General features: G+C 34.7%; 1 protein-coding gene and 1 pseudogene across 1 annotated transcript in view; both read left to right on the plus strand.

Moving 5' to 3' along the window:
* The first annotated feature begins 6 nt into the window (after positions 1–6).
* Positions 7–20,628, plus strand: part of AP3S1 (adaptor related protein complex 3 subunit sigma 1) — a 57,986-nt gene continuing 37,364 nt past the window's right edge. The window contains exons 1-3 of the mRNA XM_006913298.1: positions 7–161; positions 15,859–15,950; positions 19,026–19,137. Coding sequence (XP_006913360.1) covers positions 93–161; positions 15,859–15,950; positions 19,026–19,137 — 273 coding nt within the window. The 5' untranslated portion in view covers positions 7–92. The remainder of the gene's footprint in view (positions 162–15,858; positions 15,951–19,025; positions 19,138–20,628) is intronic.
* LOC112480753 lies at positions 3,492–3,610 on the plus strand (annotated as a pseudogene).

Consider the following 20,628-nt stretch of genomic DNA (forward strand, 5'->3'; position numbering starts at 1 on the left):
GGGGAAGGATCGCCGGCGAGATCCCGTGGCGAGCCTCGCGCGCCCGCCCCCGCCCTGGCCCCCAGCGCCCACCCTGTCGGCCCGGCTCAGCCATGATCAAGGCGATCCTCATCTTCAACAACCACGGGAAGCCGCGGCTCTCCAAGTTCTACCAGCCTTACGTGAGTATTCTGCCGCCGCTGATCAGGGCGAGGGGGAGTCGTTGGCTGCAGGCAGCGCCCTCAGGGCGACCCCCTCATGCGCGCCGCGGCCCTTCTCGCGCCCCGGCCGCCTCGCGGTCCAGGGCTGTCAGCCTCGGGGTGGGTGTGAGCAAGGTGCCCACCTCTCGCCGCGCTCCTATCCTCCGACGTGGCTCTTCCTAGGCAGCTCCTCCGCGCGTCTGTTGCCTGGGTGGTTTCTCGGCAGCACGGCGAGGCCCTGGAGACTTCCCGGTCCCGGGCCCTTGCCTGTCGGGCAACCGCAGCCCACCTGCGCCCGCGAGCCCACTGGCTCTCTTGCCTTCCTGCTGCCCGCGGCTTCTGTTAGCTTCTTAGAAAAGACAGAGCGGAGCGAGTTGGTCTCGCAGCCCCACCTCCTTGACTCCCAGTCTTTCCTGGCGGACTTCTTTCTCTTCTACGGACAGATAGGCTTCTGTTTGTCTCTGTAATCCTCTCATCGCGCAGGAACTTTGGCTTCCTGCATTTTGATAACTGCACGCTCTACAGTCTCGCCTGAAGGTTGCGATACGTGATTGACTGCCCAGTTTTACTTTCAGGTGTCTCCTAATTAAAGAAAAAGATAAGTGAGAACCTAACATTTTTACTGGGCTTTTACCTTCGTGGCTGTAAATTATTTACTTCTGCAATACCTGGAGACGTTTGTAGTTGACCGGTTAGAACCGTGGAAGTTACAAATTCAGCTGCTCGTTTGGCATTTTTCTACTTAAGGGAATTTGCCCTATTTATAGTTTTTCTTCTACTTATGTAGGATAGTAATTTTTGTAAAACTCTTTTAGAAGTGTAAACGTTTAAAAATGCAGGTTATTTTAAGGCAATAAAGATAAGCTATAGATTGAGGGAGAGTTGTACACATACTTGCCTATCTGAGGGCAAAATTCACCGTTAAAACAAAATTGGGCTCTCAGTGGTAGGATAATGTATAGATATAACTATTGCATAGTATTGGGGCATTTTGCTTATAACCATAAATGAACTTTAAGTTAAATATTGAAATCGTGCCAAGGCTAACACTTTTATGGAGATTAATCCCAGATAGAAATTCCTGCCATTAAAAACTAAATGTGAAAATGTCACTTTGCCTAAAATGATAATATATTCTGTGGAGGTGTTAGTTGAAGTGAGAAATCTTGAGCTTATTCCTTTATCACTTGCTTTTGCTAGTGATAAAGAATATTTTTCTACTACTGCTGTTTGGCTTTAATGTAATTTAAATGCTTATGTTCTATTTAAGAATTCTATGTCATTCCTTAATCCAGGGTAAAATTCTTGTTGATCCTTCCCAGTGAAAAAATAAAGTCCTTAACTTTACGTTGTTACTCATTTGCCTAAAATATAGTGCTATCGTTTATTGAAGGAACTTTCTCTTAACCATTTTGCCTGCGCCATCCATTTGCAGTATAGAAAAGTATGTTCCAATAATGAAACAATTCAAAAATTTGTTTTTCCATGTCTACACTTAATAATTAAGCAATCTTCAAAATAGTAGGTTTCTTGGCTAATCTATAATATCAGTGTAACTACTCCAGGAGTAGAACTTACAGAAAAATCAATTTAATCTGGAAGTTCAGGAATACATCTTTCTCTTGTCCAACAGTGGGAACATGACCTTTATTAAGTAGGTAGCAGTGAAGGTTAAAGTGGGAAGAGGCAGTTCTGGCAGCAGTGGCATCGCTGTTGTCATTTTTGGCCATTGCATAAGTGACAGTGTTACTGGGAGCAGGGAGCTAAGAGCTGTATAAAGAAGAACAGAAGTGGGAATGCCAGAAGCTGTTTCTGCATGTTAGTCTTTGATAAATTGGGTTTTGCCAACTCTGTTTATTTTTGTCATTCAGAAATAATTTAAGATTATCTATCTATCTATCTATCTATCTATCTATCTATCTATCTATCTATCTATGTATCTATCTCCTCCACTGGACCATATCCTATTTGAGAGCAGAAATCTTTTTCACTCATTTATTCCATCAATCAGTTTGTCCATACATAATTATTTCATTTCTACCATGTGCAGGTAGTTTTTAAAATCTGAAGATAACTTCTGCTCTTTTGGCAGGAGGATACACAAAGCTAATAAGTAGAATGTATAGCATTTCACATAGTAATAAGTGCTGTAGAAAAATCAGGGAAGGGTGATAGGGAGTGTAAGGTAAGTTTTCTCTGAGAAGATGACATTGAAGCAAAGACTTGCAGGAGTTAAGAAAGCCAGCCTTGCATATATCTGGAGGGAGATCATTCTAGGCAGAGGGAGCAGCAGACACAAAGGCCCCAAGGAGGAAATGCCTGTTTGAAGAACCTGCCTTGTTTGAAGAACACCAAGAAAACAGGCATGGTAAGAGCAGAATATGTCAGGGAAGAGTAGTTGAAAATGGGATGTGTTTGTATAGAGCATCAGAGTTTATTCAGTTCTCACTGCTTGGAATGTCCTTTCCTTCCATTTCTAAATGTCTAGATTTGACCTCTTGTTTCAGGCCTAACTCAAACATCACTAAAACATTCTCTGTAGCCTTTTATCATGCTGAAAAACTCCTCTTGGTTCTTATGATTTTACCTTAACCTTTATTATGATATAATCTGTTTCACAGCCTATAATTCCTTTGGGACATCTTACAGATTCCCTTGAGGGAAAGGTATCAGGTTTTAGATTTATTTGTGTCACCCCCAGCAAACAACATTGAGTCTTGAATGCAGAATAATCTCAGTAAATCTTTGCTAAATGTATTTATTAATCTCTCCTAGCTTGGGATAGAGGTTGGATTAGAAGTGACCGCCTAAATTTCCTTCTCTTAAAATTTAGTCCTTCATTAACTAGAAGTTTATGAATCCATGCCTTTAGGACAAAAGTAATGATGGAATTCTGTTACTTCAACTATCTTAAGTTTTAAGGTGAGAGAAATCTCTAAGGAGTATATATCCAATAAGACTGACAGTTTTGATTTTAATTTATTAAGCAATATTTAAGGGTGTGGTTGAGTTAACACTTTCATATCCTGATAGAATGCTGAGGGTTAACAATGGTTTAACACTGAGCAGTTTGAAAAGTGCTTAAACATTTGCCAACCAGCTTCCCCTACTGCATTGGATTTTCATTCCTCATTCATCCTCTCTCATATAACAATTTATATGTTCATTTTTACCTTTTAATCGTGCAGATTTCCATTTTCTACTGTAATAGATTTTTAGATTTAATTGTGACATATGAAGTCACATACTTATTTTGCTAAGTGGAAGTTTTTGGCTCCTGCTAGAGTCAAGCATTAAGAATTCAAGCATAAGGTCTACAGCCATTACACCTTGAACATGCCCAGTCTTGTCTGATCTTGGAAGCTAAGCAGAGTTGGGCCTGGTTAGTACTTGGATGGGAGACCACCTAAGAATACCAGGTGCTGTAGGCTTAAAAAACAAAACAAAACAAGCATAGGCTTAGAATGCATCCTCTTTTGTTTTTACCTTCTATATCCTCGACCTGCGACTGCACAAATTCAAATGTTTTTTTCTTCATTTGTCTCTTAAAGTGAAGCTGAGCCACAGTGGCTTGACAACAAACTATAGTCTTTTAATATTTGCCTGGCAATATTTATTTATTATTATAAATGACTAATGAGAATTACATTTTTTAAAGCAGATCTATTTTTACATAGCCATCAAAGAAGAAAAAAATCACAACCTTGGATTGTGATTCCTTCGTTCTTAATGAACCATGGCATATCTTTTGGTGAATTATTTTAATAAAGTAAAAAATGTTTTTCTTTTATATGAGTTACCTTAGTTGCTTCCACCGATTTAAAAGAGTGTGTGTGTATATTTGTGGGCAGGCTTACACACACCTACACACGTACAAACAGCAAAGTTTTCAAACTGTTATATACACTAGTTGCCTCAATTTTCTTATAAACTATATGTGATTATTAAGTTGTTTATCAACTAAATTCAGGTCCTAGAAGGAAGTCTAAAATTGTGCTTTTCTTTCATTGAATTTGTTTACATAAAAAATATAAAGTATTGAAAGTATGTATACCTTTTTTTTCCTTTTATAAAATCCTTAGGAAAGACCCACCGCTGTTTACTGATATCTATTTTTAGTGACTGTTAAGACAATGTGGAAGATGGGATAATTAAACTTTTTTTATTATCAAGATAGAATTGTCAGCAGTTCTAAGTATTAATTAAGGTATTAACGCATATTATATTAACACATAATATTTGAGTTGTTTTGTTAAGATAATTCCAAGTGATTTGGTTTCTTTACACTTGGTTAGTTAGAATGCTTTTGGATACATAAATTAGGTTTTATGTAGCCTGACTCAAATTTCTTTTTAAAAAACTGTTAGGATACGTAATAGGCAGTGCAGAGTAGTAGACAGATTCCAAAAATATTTGATTCAACAAATCAGTGACTTTATCATAGGTCCAGTATTTTTCTTTTTCTCTGCTTTGCTCTTCCCAAAGTTGATGTCCAGAAGCTGATTTCCTCCTTTAAATCAGTGGTAATCAATTTAGTCCATAAGGAGAGAGTGATCTCTTCCTACATTCTTAGATTATGTTTTTCTTTCAGGCTGATTAGTCCTACCCAAGGCCAGTAATAGCTTATGCTAATCAGGATCCATCCTTGAAGCTGAGGATGAGAATGGAAACATGAATAAAATTGGCATTTTGTTGGAAAGGCAGAAGAGTGAAGTACATGTTGGGTAGGCAATCCAGTGTCCACTATTCCCTTTGTATTAGCTCATGTTTTTTCTTTTGAATAGATATTTTTCTTCTCTGTAATTTTAGATTGCTTATGAAGTTGTTAATATCAGGGAATGATTCCTGAAAATATCCAGTTCTGAACAAATCACACAAAAGATCTTAGTTCAAGGTATTGCTAATATCAAAGGATCACTGAAAATTCCATTCTAATATGATCACAATTTTTGTAGATAGTATGCTTGAAGATTTGCTTTTAAAAAATTAAGATTAAACCCGTTGAAAATTAAAGGAGGAAGTAAAATGTTCAAAATTACAGAGATTTTTGGTTTTAGGGAAAAGGTTATAAAATGGGCAATGTTATTGGTCATTCCTCCATCTTTCTAAACAGAGGAAGGCCTTGTATAGGGTGGCTATATTTATGTTTCTTTAGTAAAGTTGTTGATTGTCAAATTATTGTTTTAATTTTTAGATAAGTTTCTTTTTGTGGTTACATGGAAAATATTTAATTATTAAGATCACTAAGATCACTATTAACATTTAGCTGTATTTTCTCCAGTCTTCATTTTTCCTTTCAGAATGTCTCAACGAAGAACATACACCTTTCAGGCATTAATAACACAAAATGAACACATTCAAACTGTTGGTAGATATATTGTACATTTGTGGCTTTAAGATAACCAAATATGCTAATGTCTGGCTGCTCTATTGTTAAAATGTTTAAAATTACATTAATATATGTTAATAGCACTTGAATAATTTATGTATATTTTTTCTCTCGTGTGTGTCTTTCTTTTTCACAAAATTGAACTCCTGTGTAACCTCAGTGTATCAGGGCCTTTCCTTTTTCTGATCCTGAAGGGAAATCTTTGCTAATTTTTGTTGGAAAGTCAGAATTCATTCTTGTCTTTAGCACTTGGAGTCTTCTTTGTACTTGTGGATTATGGATTTCTTAACTGCTGCTTGACAATCCTTTTAACTGCAGTGTAGATAAACAATTTTCTTTACTGAAGGATCAGGCAGCTCTCAGAAAAGATATTGCAGTCTAGGAGAAATAAAGGCCATCATTCTAGCTAACAAGTGTTAAGTTCTTGAGACTCCAAGACAGTCCTTTGAAAGGAGGAGTGGCCTTTTTGGATATTACCTGACCTGTCCATTATACTCTTCTTTTCTCTCTTCCCATATACTTTCAACAAGTATTTATTTGTGTTTGTATGGCCCTGCTTTAAGTACTGGTAATATTGTGATGAATAAGATAGATATTATCCCTGTCCTGTGAGTTTACATCTAGTAATAGGACATAGGCAATAAATAAACTATGTAAGATTGTGATTAATCTATGAAGGGAAATGAAACTATAAAGGGATAAAGAGTGATAAGGGAGAGGTTATATTAGATAAGATCATCAGGAAAAGCCTCTTTGAGGACCTGAACGAGGTAAGGGAGCATATGAGAATAACTGAGGAAAGACTATTTCAGGCAGAAGGAGGTGTAAGATCCTTCAGATGGCACCAAACTTGGTGTTTTGAGAAGGTAAGCTAAGTGATTGTAGGGAAGAGTGTCAAGTGATGAGGTTGGAGGAAAAAAACAGGGCCAGATCAGGCCTATATGCAAATCATTCAGCCTCTTCTTCAAACCTTTCAGTCTGATGATATCATCCGAACATGCTTTCTGCAAGAAGAGATATTTCTCTTTAAATCCTACTTGTATTTTGCACAATTGAACAATGCCTCTGCCCTCTGCAGGAGAGGCAATGATGCTTTCTTCTGCTCAGTTTTCTTTTTCACCCATTTAACTTAGGTTTTGAAAAAGTAGGAATGCTACCCCAATGAATAAAGGTAGGAGTGCTCCAATTCTGTGCAGCTACTATACTGAGACCAGAGATCAAACTGGTTCCATTTTCTAAGTCACCTATGAAGTAATACAACTTAAGAAGTAAAGCATTTGTAGTGGAGCAAAGTTTATGTGAAGTCTACTAGAACACCTCTATTATTGTGCTGGGAAGTGCTTACATCTTTCCTCCATTGCTTGAAACCTGGTGCAATTACAGGAATTACCAGCTGTCAGTCATTATTCCCTTTTTTGCCCAGAAGAAAAGGGCTCTTTGTCAGTGTGCCGGACCCATTGATTATTTTGATTCTCGTGTGCTGTCAAGTGAGGAAGATTGCCAGTTCATTGCACCACATACATATCTTGCTATTTCCTGTCATTAATATATCTTAGTATGATTGTTTAAAATAATTTTTACAGTGGTAAAATATACACAATAGAAAAATTACCATTTTAAATGTATAGTTCTGTAGCGATAAGTACATTCATATTGTTGTGCAAAATCACCGTCATCTATCTCCAGAACTTTTTCCTCTTCCTCAGTTGAAAATTTGGAAGATTATGTAGCTAAGGAATTGTGGAACATTCCAGAGATTGTTCTCAGCTACTCTTTGTATTTCCTCCACTGTCTTAATTATGCGAGCCTTGGTTTGGAATGAACTTCTTATTGTAAAATATAGTGTCCTCTTACATTCTGTCAGAGAATTTTTCCATAAAGAGACACTTTTAAGAGAAAGTGTAGCTGTTAAACTTGCCACAACTTTTTTTTTTAAGGATTACCTAAATCTTAAAAATAATATTTATTAAGATATCATTCATATTCTATAAAATTCGCCCATTGAAAGTGTATAAGTCAATGGTTTTTATTGTATTCACAATGGAGCAACCAATACCATAATCTAAGTTTAGAACATTATCATCGAAACAAATGAAACCTAGTACCCATTAATAGTTACTCCCCAATCCTCCCTCCCCCCAGCCCCTGGCAACCACTGATCTGTTTTCTGTGTCTATAGATATTCCTATTCTAGTCATTTCATATAAATGAAGTCATGAAATATGTAATCTTTTGTGACTATCTTCTTTTACTTAGCATGATACTTTCAAGATTTATCCCTATTGTAGCATGTATCTATATTTCATTTCTTTTACAGCCAAAAAAATATTCCATTGTATAAATATATAGCACATTTTGTTTTTCTCTCTGTCAGTTGATGGATATTTGGTTCGTTTCCACTTTTTTGACAAGTAGTAATGCTGCTATGAACTTTCACATGAATTCATATGAATTTTTGTGTGAACATTTGTTTTCATTTCTCTCTGGTAGTGGAATTGCTAGATCATATGGTAACTCTAAGTGTTTGAAGAACTGCCAGACTGTTTTCCAAAGTGCTAAAACCATTTTACATTCTCATCTGCGGTATATGAGGGTTCCAGTTTCTCCATAGTCTCATTAACTCTTGCTGTTGTCTGTCTGTTTGATTCTAGCCATCCTGGTGGATGCCAAGTAGTATGCTGTAATTTCGATTTGTATTTTCTTGATAACAAATGATGATCATCTTTTCATGTGATTATTGACTATTTGCTTTTCTTTGAAGAAAAGTTGATTCAAATCCTTTGCTCATTTCTAAGTTGGGTTTTTTTGTCTCTTTATTATTGAGTTGTAAGAGTTCTTTATAAATTCTGGGTGCAAATCCCTTATCAGATATATGATCTGCAAATATTTTCTTCCATTCTATGGGTTTTCACTTTCCTGTTGATATCATTTGCAGAACAAAGGTTTTAAATTTTGACTTCATCCTGTATCTATTTCTTTGCTTGTGCTTATGGTGTTACATCTAAGAAATCTGTGTCTAATTCAAGCTTGTAAAGATTAATACCTAACCTGTATTTCCTTCCAAGAGTTTTGTAGTTTTAGTTACTACATTTAGGTCTATGATCCATTTTGAGTTAGTTTTATGTTTGTTGTGAGATACGGCCCTAACCTCATTTTTTTGCACATGGACATCCAATTTTCCCAGCACTATTTGTTGTAAAGACTATTCTATTCCCCAGTGAATTGTCTTGGAACCTTACTCCAACTTTTTCCCCCTAAATTTTACCTTTTTTTAAAGTTCTTAGACTGTTTTAGTTGCTACCATGATTCATATTCTCTCTTTAAACATGTCAAACTCAGTCTGTCACCTTCTCAGCTGTCTGTTATTTAAATAAAATAATAGAGTCTTTGCTTCTGAAACTGGGAAACATCTTAGTAGGTAGATGGTGGTTTTAGAGTGTAATAACTGCCATTTATTGACTGCCTTCTTTGTTGTGCTAAGTATTTTAAAAACATTTTTATACACTGTGAGGGGAAATAGAGGATTCTTTAAAGATAATAGGCAAGTGCTAGTACAGTTTCTGTCATAGGTGCCCTTTTCTCCCCTTGTTTGGCTTTTAAGGGTAGCCGCATCCTGGCTGCTTGTTCTTCATGCACTCAGGCAGAAGTGAGGCCTACCCACATATACCAAGTCTCCAGCTAGACTTCCTGCTTGGAAGAGGCCTGGCAAAAAAAAAAATCACACTCATGAAATTTCCCTTGCTGAGGCCTTCTCTTTTTCATGATTTCTAAATGTTGGAGTGCTTTGAGGCTTAGTTCGCAGACTTCTCTTCCTTTTATGCAAAAAGAACTAATTATTCTTCATATGCTTCTTGTTTTCCTGATTTCATGATTTTGTCCAAATTTTTCTTTTTGCCTCAAATGTCATGCAACATTACATTCTCTGCTCTCTGCATTTCTGAATTCTGCCTATTTTTCATGGACCTTCCTAGATGTCTGTCATTTTTCTTTGAAGATGATAATTTTGCTGCTAAAAGTCTTTGTTCCCCTTTACTTCTTATACTATATTATTTGTAGTATTCTTATATTAGGGCTCGCCCTTAAATTTTGGTTGCAAAGATATCTGTTTCTTTTTTGAAACATAAAAAAGGCAAGGTAGAGTATACTAAATTAAAGTTTAAAATATTTATACTTATATTTTATTGTATTAAGCTGTGAGAAAGCATCTATATGAGCTTTACTTGAGATGATCAGGCTAGGCAGTTTAGATAGTGTAAGAATTGCAATTGCTGTTTTATGGCTCCCCTCAAATTCAAAGGAGAATGGAAAATATTATTGAATTGTGTGCCTGGGAGGTAAAGAAACTAGATTTTGGTGAACAGATAACAGTTTCTGCTATAGTTGGAACCTTCAATGTCGTCATTTAGATCTAGGTAGAATTCCCAGGAGAAGTTTATTAGAGGCTCCTGCCTGGAAAGTGAAGAAGAACTGACTATAGGGAGTCTGGAAACTGGTTGAGGAAAAGGACTAGGGATTTCAGCATCTGATATGTGCACATTTTTTTAGCCCCCCTATTTTCAGTATGGTCCCTGTATTCGGTTTTTACTGCTGCTCTAACAAATGTCCACAAACTTAGTAGCTTAAAGCAACACAAACTTATGTGATTCTGTGAGTTCAAAGTCTGACATGGGTTTTACTGGGATAAAATCAAGGGCTAAAATCAAAGTATCAGCAGAGCTATTTCTCTTTCTGGAGGCTCTAGGAGAGAATCGTTTTCCTTGCCTTTTCCAGCTCCTAGAGGCCACCCGCATTCCTTGGTTTATGGCCCCCTTTTCCATCTTCATAGCCAGTTGCATAGCCTTTCTCTGACTTCTTCTCTAGCCATGTCTCCCTTTGACCACAGCCCAGAAAAGATTCTTTGATTTTAAGGAGCCATGTGATTAGATTAGGTCCACTCATAATATGGGGGAATCTCCATCTCAAGGTCATTAATTTAATCACATCTACAAAGTCGTTTTGTGTGTAAGAGAATATATTCAAAGGTTCCTGGGATTAGGATAGCGTTATCTTCGGTGGGACATTATTCTGCCTACCATGGTACCCTTGTTCTCCAAGACCCTCTGTTTTATCTACTCCTGGGAATTACCTTACAGACTTTTCTTGGGAATGGTGGAGAGAATTTAGTGGTCTGTCTTCTTAAATAGGCTTCCTTATTTTTTACTCCTCTTTATCTTCACTTCCAGAAGTACGTAAAAGCACCAATTCCTGTACTTTTGGCTATTTTGTGATACAAATTAGGTTAGTTCTCGGGTTTCCCTGTCACCAATTTAGGATTATATTTTCTGAGGTTTACTTAATACTTTACCACTCATTCAACAACTTTCCAAATTTTATTGCCTTGTCTTCCTTTCCCACTTTTTTTTATCCTTATGGGTTTATGACTTAAAAAAGCAAAACAAAACTAAAACCCTTTATTGTTGTTTCAGCTGGGTGAGAGGGCAACAAAAGTAGATGTGTGTTTAATCTACCATCTTAATTAGAACAGGGCTCATACTTTTAACTATTATATGGTACTGTCTTTACTTCATTGCCTTTTTTTTTTCTTGTGGAAGATAACCTAGATTTTTTTCTAATATAAAGAAATGTGGATCCCATCTTTTAGATTACAAATTAATTTATTCAGTACACTTACTGGCTACTCTGTGCCAGCCAGGTATTGAGAATTTCGGATTCAGAGAATATCTGGAGGAGCTCAGAGTCTGGTAGAATTCAGATATCTACAAAGGAAATTTAGCACATTGTTATAAGTGTATAATAGGAATAGAAACAGTACCAAGGAAGCACTTAAAAAGAAAGAACTAATTTTTCTTGGGAAAGTAAAAAACAACCACAGAAGTTAATCATTTTTGAGCTGAGTCTTAAAAGGATACTGCTAGAAAATGGGGTGAGGAAGTGAATGATGAGAAGTTCATTGTGGTTAGAGCACATTGTGTAGGAGGAGAAGAAGTTGATAAAACTTCAGACGTAGGTTTTGGAGGGTGTTTTATGGCATGATAGGGAGTTTGGATTTTATTTGAGATCAGTTAGAAACTGGAGGGCTTTAAGAAAGGAAGTATAAGTTTTTTTTTTTTTTTAAGGAAGTAATTCTGATAATGTAGGATGGAGTAGAGAGACAGGTGCAGAGTAAACATTTAGGAGGTTCTTATAGTATTCTGGGTAAGAATAAGAATCTGAGTTGAAATAATGTCTTTGAATCCAGCTTTACTGTTTCTGAAATAGAATTAACAGGAGTTGGAGACTGAATGGACATGGAAAGTAAAAGAAAAGCAATCATCAGATTTTTAGCTTTCCTAGGTATAGCAATCAGACAAAAAAAATGAAATAAAAGGCATCCACATTGGAAAGGAAGAAGTAAAACTGTCATTATTTGCAGATGGCATGATACTATATGTAGAGAACCCTAAAGATTCCACCAAAAAACTTAAAACTGATCCGTGTGAGTAAAGTAGGAGGATACAAAATTAATATTCAGAAGTTGGTTGCATTTTTATATACCAATGATGAAACTTTCAGAAAGAAGAATTAAGAAAACAATCCCATTTGCAACTGCATCAAAAACAATAAAATACTTGGGAACCAATAGTATTTAGTAAGAGTTTATTGTACATATAAGAAACAGTTTGCAAATTGGGAGCTTTTAAATTTAAAAGTGATACGAAGCTGAGGGGCAGAAGAGTTACAGGATGGCCTACAAAGTGGTAATGAGGACATTGTTTAACCTTTAAGCAAGGATTTGGTTAAAAGTAATATTCAGAAGTCATTGGCATTTTTATACACCAATGATGAACTTTCAGAAAGGGAAATTAAGAAAACAATCCCATTTACAATTGCATCAAAAACAATAAAATACTTGGGAATCAAATTAACCAAGGAGGTAAAAGACCTGTTCTCAGAAAATTATAAATCATTGAAAAAAAGAAATTGAAGAAGATACAAATAAATGGAAGCATATACCATGCTCATGGGTTGGAAGAATCGACATCGTTAAAATGGCCATACTACCCAAAGCAATCTGTAGATTCAGTGCAATCCCTATCAAAATACCAATGGCATTTTTCAGAGAAGAGATAATCCTAAAATTTATATGGAACCATGAAAGACCTCGAATAGCCACGAGGTCTTCGAAATCTTGAGAAAGAAGAACAAAGTTGGAGTTATCACACTACCTGATATCAAACTATACTACAAGGTTACAGTTATCAAAACAGCATGGTACTGGCATAAAAACAGATATATTGATCAACTGAACAGAATAGAGAGCCCCAAAATCCACACCCATACGCTCACTTATTATATGAGAAAGGAGGCAAGAATGTACAATGGGGTAAAGACAGTCTGTTCAATAAATGGTGCTGGGAAAATTGGACAGATACATGGTAAAAAAAAAAAAAAGAAAAAAAAGAAACTGGATCGCCATATACAAGAATAGACAAAATGGATTAAAAACTTAAATGTGAGACCCCAAAACTTCTAGAAGGAAGTATAGGCAGTAATCTCTCCAATATTGCTACCAGTAATTTATTTTCAGACATACCTGCTCAGAGAAGGGAAACAAAAGAAAAAATAAATGGGAGTACATCAAACTAAAAGGTTTTTGCACAGCAAAGGAAATGATCAACAAAATGAAAAGACAACCCACTGAATAGGGGAAGATATCCACTTATGACACAATTGACAAAGGCATTAATATCTAAAATATATAAAGAACTCATACAACTCAACAATAAAAAACAATCCAGTTAAAAAATGGGCAGAAGACCTGAACAGATATTTCTCCAAAGAGGAAATACATATGACCAATAGACATATGAAAAGATGTTCAAGGTCACTAATCATCAGAGAAATGCAAATTAAAATCACAATGAGAACTTCTCACACCTGTTAGAATGGCTATCATCAATAAATCAAAGAACAAGTGCTGATGAGAATGTGGAGAAAAAGGAACCCTCATACAGTGTTGGTGGGATTGCAAATTGATATACCCACTATAGAAAACAGTCTGGAGTTTCCTCAAAAAATTAAAACAGTCTAGATCTACCTTTTGACCCATGGTTCATATATACAATTGGGTATTATTCAGCCATAAAAAAAGAAAAAAATGAAATCCTACCATTTGCAACGATATGGATAGACCTAGAGGTAATTATGCTGAGTGAAATAAGTCAGACAAAGACAAATACCTTATGATTTCCCTTATATGTGGAATCTAAGGAACAAAAAACAAAATAGTCAAACACAGACTAACAAATACAGAGGACAATCTGGTGACTGCCAAAAGTGAGGGAGTTTGGGAGGCTGGGAGAAAGGGGCAAAGGGCTAAAGAAGTACAAATTAGTAGTTGAGAGATGGTCACGGGGAAAGGGAGTATGACATAGGGAATGTAGTCAGCATCTGTGTAGAGCCAGATGGGTGATAGAGTAATCGGGGGGGTTGTTTCATAAACTATATAAATGTCTACGCAATGTACTGTATTCTTGAAACTAATAATAAAATAAAATGCTTAAAAATTTTTTGCTGGCTTTAGAGTCTGGTGAATGGTGATGCCATTAACCAGGATTATGATATAATAAAAAAAAAATAGGTTTTAGAAAAAAATATGCTTTTAGTCTTAAACATGTAAGTTTTAATATAATTTTATGAGCTATAAGCAGAGATTTATATTTGGAAGCTGGAAGTATCTATCACTAACACAGAAAATGGTGGGTCTACAGTAGTAGGCTTCTTTTAGGCTCTAGGGATGTAGGTGAATTAACGTGGTTGAAGCAGCAAGCGTAGGTAAGGCCATCCAGGTGACACCATTTAGCTCTAGATGAAGACTAGAGGGAGGTGGTGGAGACAAACATAAGGAAGAGGGCAGCTCTCTTATACAGTGCTTTCCCCCCCCTCCCTCCTTTTCAAATTTTTAACGAAATATTGAATAGATAAAAGAATTTATATATTAAATATCTGTAAGATAAGAAATAATTCCCTAACTACTGTCTATTCACTACCCCATTTAAAAAGAAAAATTACCAATACCTTTGGAATCTTTCTGTACCTCTCTTATATTTCATCCTATTTCTACTCTACTTTCTGACCACCATCTTGACTTTTTAAAATTGTCCTTTATTTTTGTTTTGCCATGTATTTTTTTGTCCTTAAACAATTTATTGTTAAGTTTTACATGTTTTTCAACTAAAAAAAAAGAATCATGTTTACAGTCTTCTGTGACTTGATTTAAACATTTCTAAGGTCTAAAAACAACATTTCTACGATCATCATTGGCATTGTATCTATTATAGTCATTCATTTTCATTGCTGTGTAATATTCCGTTCAGGAATAAACTGCAATTTATGCATTCTAGCATTGATGGACGTTTATATTGTCGCTTTTTGGCTATTGCAAACAGTGCTGCTGTAAGCATTCTTGGAAACATCTTTTTGAATTTCTCTAGTGTATAACTAGAAGTTGTATATCATTGTGCTAGGGTACCCACATGTTCTGCTTTACTAGGTAATGCTGGTCTGTTTTTGGAAGTGATTGTACCAATTTACAGTTCTCTAGTATTATATAAGTGCTTTGTTGTTCCACATTCTTGCCAGTACTTGAAATTATTAGACATATTTATATGTCTTTATCCATAGTATAGATACTTAATGTTTTCATTGTGGTTTTAATTAGGAGGGTTCCCCCCTACGCACCTTTTTTCCTTTTTTCTTTTTCTCCCTGTATGTACTTAAACAGCTTTCATAGTTTATTCACCACTCCGGTTTTCATTTTCTGATAACATACAAAAATGAATAAGATGGATGGATTCTTAACCTCAATTTACATTTAGTTAAACTTACTTAATTGGAAGCTCCAAACTTTTTTCCATTAAAATATAGATTAGCTACATGAATTATTTATAACTTTATTTCTGTGTTTCAGTTTACTCATTTGAAAAGCAGTGGGCTTTGACTAGTTAATATCTGGTGTCCCTTTTACTACAGTTCATAATTCATCCATCTAATATTTCTTATTGGTTTTTGAAACTTAGAAATGTTATATTGTGGTTGTAAACTATAAAGTATTGATTTTGTTTTTGCTTTTGTTTTTCATAAAAAAATGTTGGGTTTGTTTCTGTAGGATGTAATACGTTAATTCTCCAAGGAACTCTCTCTTAGATGAATTTTCCATGCAGATATTACTGTCTTTTATTTTTTAAAATTCTTAAAATACTGTCAAATCTATAAATTCGATCCTAACATATATGAATTATTCTTTCTTAGAGTGAAGATACACAACAGCAAATCATCAGGGAGACATTCCATTTGGTATCTAAGAGAGATGAAAATGTTTGTAATTTCCTAGAAGGAGGATTGTAAGTAAAGCATTTCATAGACATTTCTAATCTTTATTTATATGATTAAAATATATAATGTTTAATCAGTTTATGGTAAAAGTGTTTTAAGTTTGATTAATTGGATCAAGTGAATTAATTGCTGCCTACGTTAGCTATAAATCTAACTTAAAGAATTTTTTAAAGATATACAATTTTTTTATTTTTAAGAATTTTATAAAGGTATTTTATATAAAGGTAATATATTCCTATAGCAAAAATTCAAACATTACAAGGAAGTATAAAATGTAAACTAAGTCTCCGTCTCCCAACTTTAGTCCTTCTTCCCAGTTTCTTGTATAACCTTCTAGAAAATTAATTTTACATTGACTAACATGTAAAAGTAGGATCTTCAAACATTTTGCTTATGGGATCAAACTATGTATGCTAGTTTGCATGTTGCTTGTTTTCACTTAATATTTTGAAAAGCTTTGCACATAAAGACATGTAGAACAATCTTATTATTTTTAATGACTACAAAGAATTCCTTTGAGTGAATAGAACTGTTCATAAAGTTTTAAAGTACCTCTATTTTATAATTACAAGGACGTCTCAAGTCTGCTTTTCAAATATAGGTCTATGTGTGTGCATGTGTATATACAGGCATATCTATATAGATAGATTAGAATTCAACTAATATGTTTTTCTATTTTAAATTAATAAGTAAGAGTTACTTATAGTTAACTTGCCGGCCACTATAAATAAATACTTTTAAATTAATGGGTCCTTGAAAACAATTTGCTTTCAAATAGTTTTGTAACGTTCCCCCAGGTTTATATTATTAATTTCTTAATAAGATATTTCCTCATTGACAATTCAAAAACTGAACTTTAACTGATCCCCATTATGAATAATCACAGGTTAGTCAGAGAAACCTACACTTCTGTATTTTAAGGTGTACGATGCATATTATGAAAAATAGGATAGTAGAGAAGTCATTCTTACCTGACCATAAATTACTTATTATCATGTAGAAATTTTACTTTCATTTCATAAAAGGTTATATCATGCTGCACTTAAAGTTACACTTATAAATATATACTTATAATTTGTAAATTTTGCTGTTAACTCAAGATCTCCAATTTAATAGTCGAGACGGGTACACCTGCTTTCTGTTTTTCTATTTTAATTGTACTTATTTCTCTAAACTTCTGTAGTTCAGTCGTCTTTGCTATTACTATCACTTCTCTCATCTCAACCTCTTAATCTTTTATCTCATAGGAAACTTATCACTCAGTACAATGTACTGCATGTGGTAGACATGCAAGAGCCTGATTGATCAAACCCAGGGCATTGTTTGAACTAGAAATAATGGCTTGACTTTGTGATTATTCTTTTCCAACCTTATAAAAAGTAGAAAGCAAATACTGCATCAGAGATGAGGCTACACATCTGGTTTAGTCATAGTTTTATCCTTAACATTCTGATTTTCTCGATCAGGTAACTTAAAATTCTTGTACCTCTGTTTTTTCACCTCTGTAAAATGAGGAATTTGACTGAGAGGATTTCTAAAATTCTGTGTTTTTATATGATATATTGTATTCTGTACAAGAGTTTGTGTCAATATTAATCAGTATTGTAGTTTAAAGATGAAGTATTTTTAAATGAAAAATACTAACTTGCCATATTTATATCTTTGCTTTCTTTTTATAACATTAATAACCATTTGAAAGTTTCAAAAGTTTGGTCTTCTTTTAAAGCAGAGCCAAATAAAGGTTTAAGATAACCGCTAAACTGCTTATTCAGGATAAAGCAAAGCCTGCTTTTTGTGCTCTTTTTGTCTCCTTCAAGGAACAATTGCAGTCACAGCCTATAGAAGTAATCTCAGGGAATCTTTAAAGTGCACATACATATTTTTATATTGAATATCTTTTCTAAAAATATATCTTGCATAGTAGAAATTTTTTTGGTCAAATATTATTACCTTTTTTGCTATTAGAGATCATAAAGATAGTGTATACGTAAAGAAGTTATTTCTACAGAATTTGTAAATTCAGTGTTACTTTTACTGAGTAAGTGATAGATGTTATTTTCCCATGTCTTGTTTGATTGTTCAATTAGCTTTGGTTACATTTAGTCTTGATTTTATATTATGTTAGTGTTAAAGGGTCTTTTGAGGTGAACTAATTATTGTAAACTTGATTATAAAATAACTATAGCAAAATATATGATGTTTGCAATGATTTCTAAATTATTTTTTTAAATGCTGTAATTTCAATCAACATAAGTAAAAACATTTGATAAAAGAACTGAGTATCTCTTAGCTCAGTTTTTTTTTTTCCATTTATATTCCAAAACAAAATGTATTTTTTGGAGATCTTAATGGGAAATCTGTCCAAATTTAAGAAGAAATGTCATTTTTTTTTTCTAGTTGCTCATCAGTCTTAACCTGTGTAACTTACTGTGACCAATGGAGTTGAATCCAGTAAGCACTTACAAATGCCCTCTGATCTGATTTCTGCCTACTTCTCTCATCTCATTGCTTACTGATTTTTCGTTGTTGGAGGATTTCTTTCTCTTCCCTGAACATCTATATTTTGTTCTTGATGAAGTGTCTTTTTTATTAGTTGTTACCTTTGCCTGAAATGCTGTTCTCTAAATTTTTTCATGGCTGGCTCATTATCTTTAGATCCCAGCCTAAATGTCAGTCTTAACATCCAATCTGAAGTAAAGAATCCATCAATATGGTATCATCCTATTTTGATTCTCTATATATAGCAACTTCTACTCTGATAATTTTTTCTAATGTATTTGTTTGTTTATTGCTCCTTACCCACTATCAGCTCCTGGCACATAGTAGGTATTCAGTAGAGAGGTTAATGAATGAATGAATGAATGAAATTTAAGCACTAACATCTTTTACTTGACATTTTTGGTGAAAACACCATCTTATTTTATAAAACTTACTCTGATACAAGTTTACTTGAATGTATGCCATTAAATGTTACCTTTCATTTTATAAAAGGTTTTGAAGCAAATTGTCAGTTTGCTTGAGCTAATGAAAATATTTTTCTTTTTGTTCATATAACATTCCAATTGTTTTGTTTTGTCCTATAGATTAATTGGAGGATCTGACAACAAACTGATTTATAGACATTATGCAACGTTATATTTTGTCTTCTGTGTGGATTCTTCAGAAAGTGAACTTGGCATTTTAGATCTAATTCAAGTAAGTTAACAAATTTGGCATATATAGTTTTAAAAACTCATGTTCTAAATTTTCTAAAATGATGTTTTGTTTGGTAAGAAAGTGTTCCATAGAGGATACTGGGTAGATAAAAGAGGGATGAGAGATGTAAGAACATGTAGACTAATTTAATCTGATTAAGACTAATCACAACTAATTCCCTCATGCCCCTTTTTTTCCTGTTCATGTAAGTCACTACAGGAAGCCCAAGGCTCATGTGTCTTTTACAATACATATCCAGATCTGACCCTAAAACCTCCTCCTCTCTATCTCCTGAAAATCTTTCATAATGTCCCTGGAGCTCAAGGTCAGTCATCAGCAAATTCTTCTTTATCTTCCATCTCTTCTGTTAATATTACCTTCACCTTTTTGCTGTAAGTTAAATCTGGTTTCCCTGATGACATTACTGCAACCTTCTCCAGTGGTAGCAGTTTTCTTTCACAGTTTCTTCATACTATTGAGTCTGGAGGTGTTCTTGCTTCTCATTGCTTTTTCCAGATCATTCTCTCTTCTAAAACACCTCCAAACTTTATCTTATGTTATCATACCATACCACTCATCCTGTTGCTGTAATCTTTCATTCCCACCTCCCATTCATTGGAGATTTTGCAAAAGTTTTTTAGCAAAGAGATTTTACCCTACTTGCAAGCTGAAAAGTTAACTACCACAGTTTCATGGATGCTTGCAGAAGATGAGAGATTTCTGGGCCAGAAACAAAAGACTATATTACTAACAGCAAAAGTGGTAGCCAAAGTAACAGCATTTGCTTACATTGGTTTTCAAGTCTCACTTCCCATAATGTGACTTCAAGAGGGCGGGCACGTGATACCTGCATAGACAGTGGATTGAACTATAGGAGAAGAAACCCAAGCTTAGGTTACTGGAATCTTTCATAATGGGCACAAAGCATGTCTGTCCTTGAGGAGGAGGAAGTGTATAGGTAAACCTACCTTTTGCTTTGGAGGGAGACAGTCTATTTTCCACAGCTGTTTGCTGTATAAGCTTGCTTGAAAAGATAGACCACAGTAAAGTTAGTAACTCTGCTCACATTATGTGCAGAAATGGGAGACCTCCGGAGAACTGTTGACTGCATTCACTCCAGTAATACTTCTGTTATAATTCCCGGTGATTTCAGTGTTCATGTGGACAGTTCTTCTAGTACACTGGTGTCTTCAAATGTGGAATTCCTCTTCTCCAGAGAATTCTTCTCTCTACTCCACCTTACTGCTCATTTCTAGATCTTGTTTTTCCAAAGTTCAATTCTTTCACCATCTCAAATTCACAGTTTTCACTCTATCACATCTTATCTTTCATATCACAATTTCTATTACTCCAACAATTCTTTGAACCTGTTGGGATATTCACTCTTTTAAATCTGTTAGTTTTATCACTGCCCTGATCTTCCTCATGTCTTACTTTCCTTACCCAGCGTAAATTCTATGACCAGTTGTGATAACCATAGCTTTCTACATG

Source organism: Pteropus alecto, unplaced genomic scaffold, assembly GCF_000325575.1.
Source record: "Pteropus alecto unplaced genomic scaffold, ASM32557v1 scaffold20, whole genome shotgun sequence".
In the NCBI taxonomy this organism is placed as follows: Eukaryota; Metazoa; Chordata; class Mammalia; order Chiroptera; family Pteropodidae; genus Pteropus; species Pteropus alecto.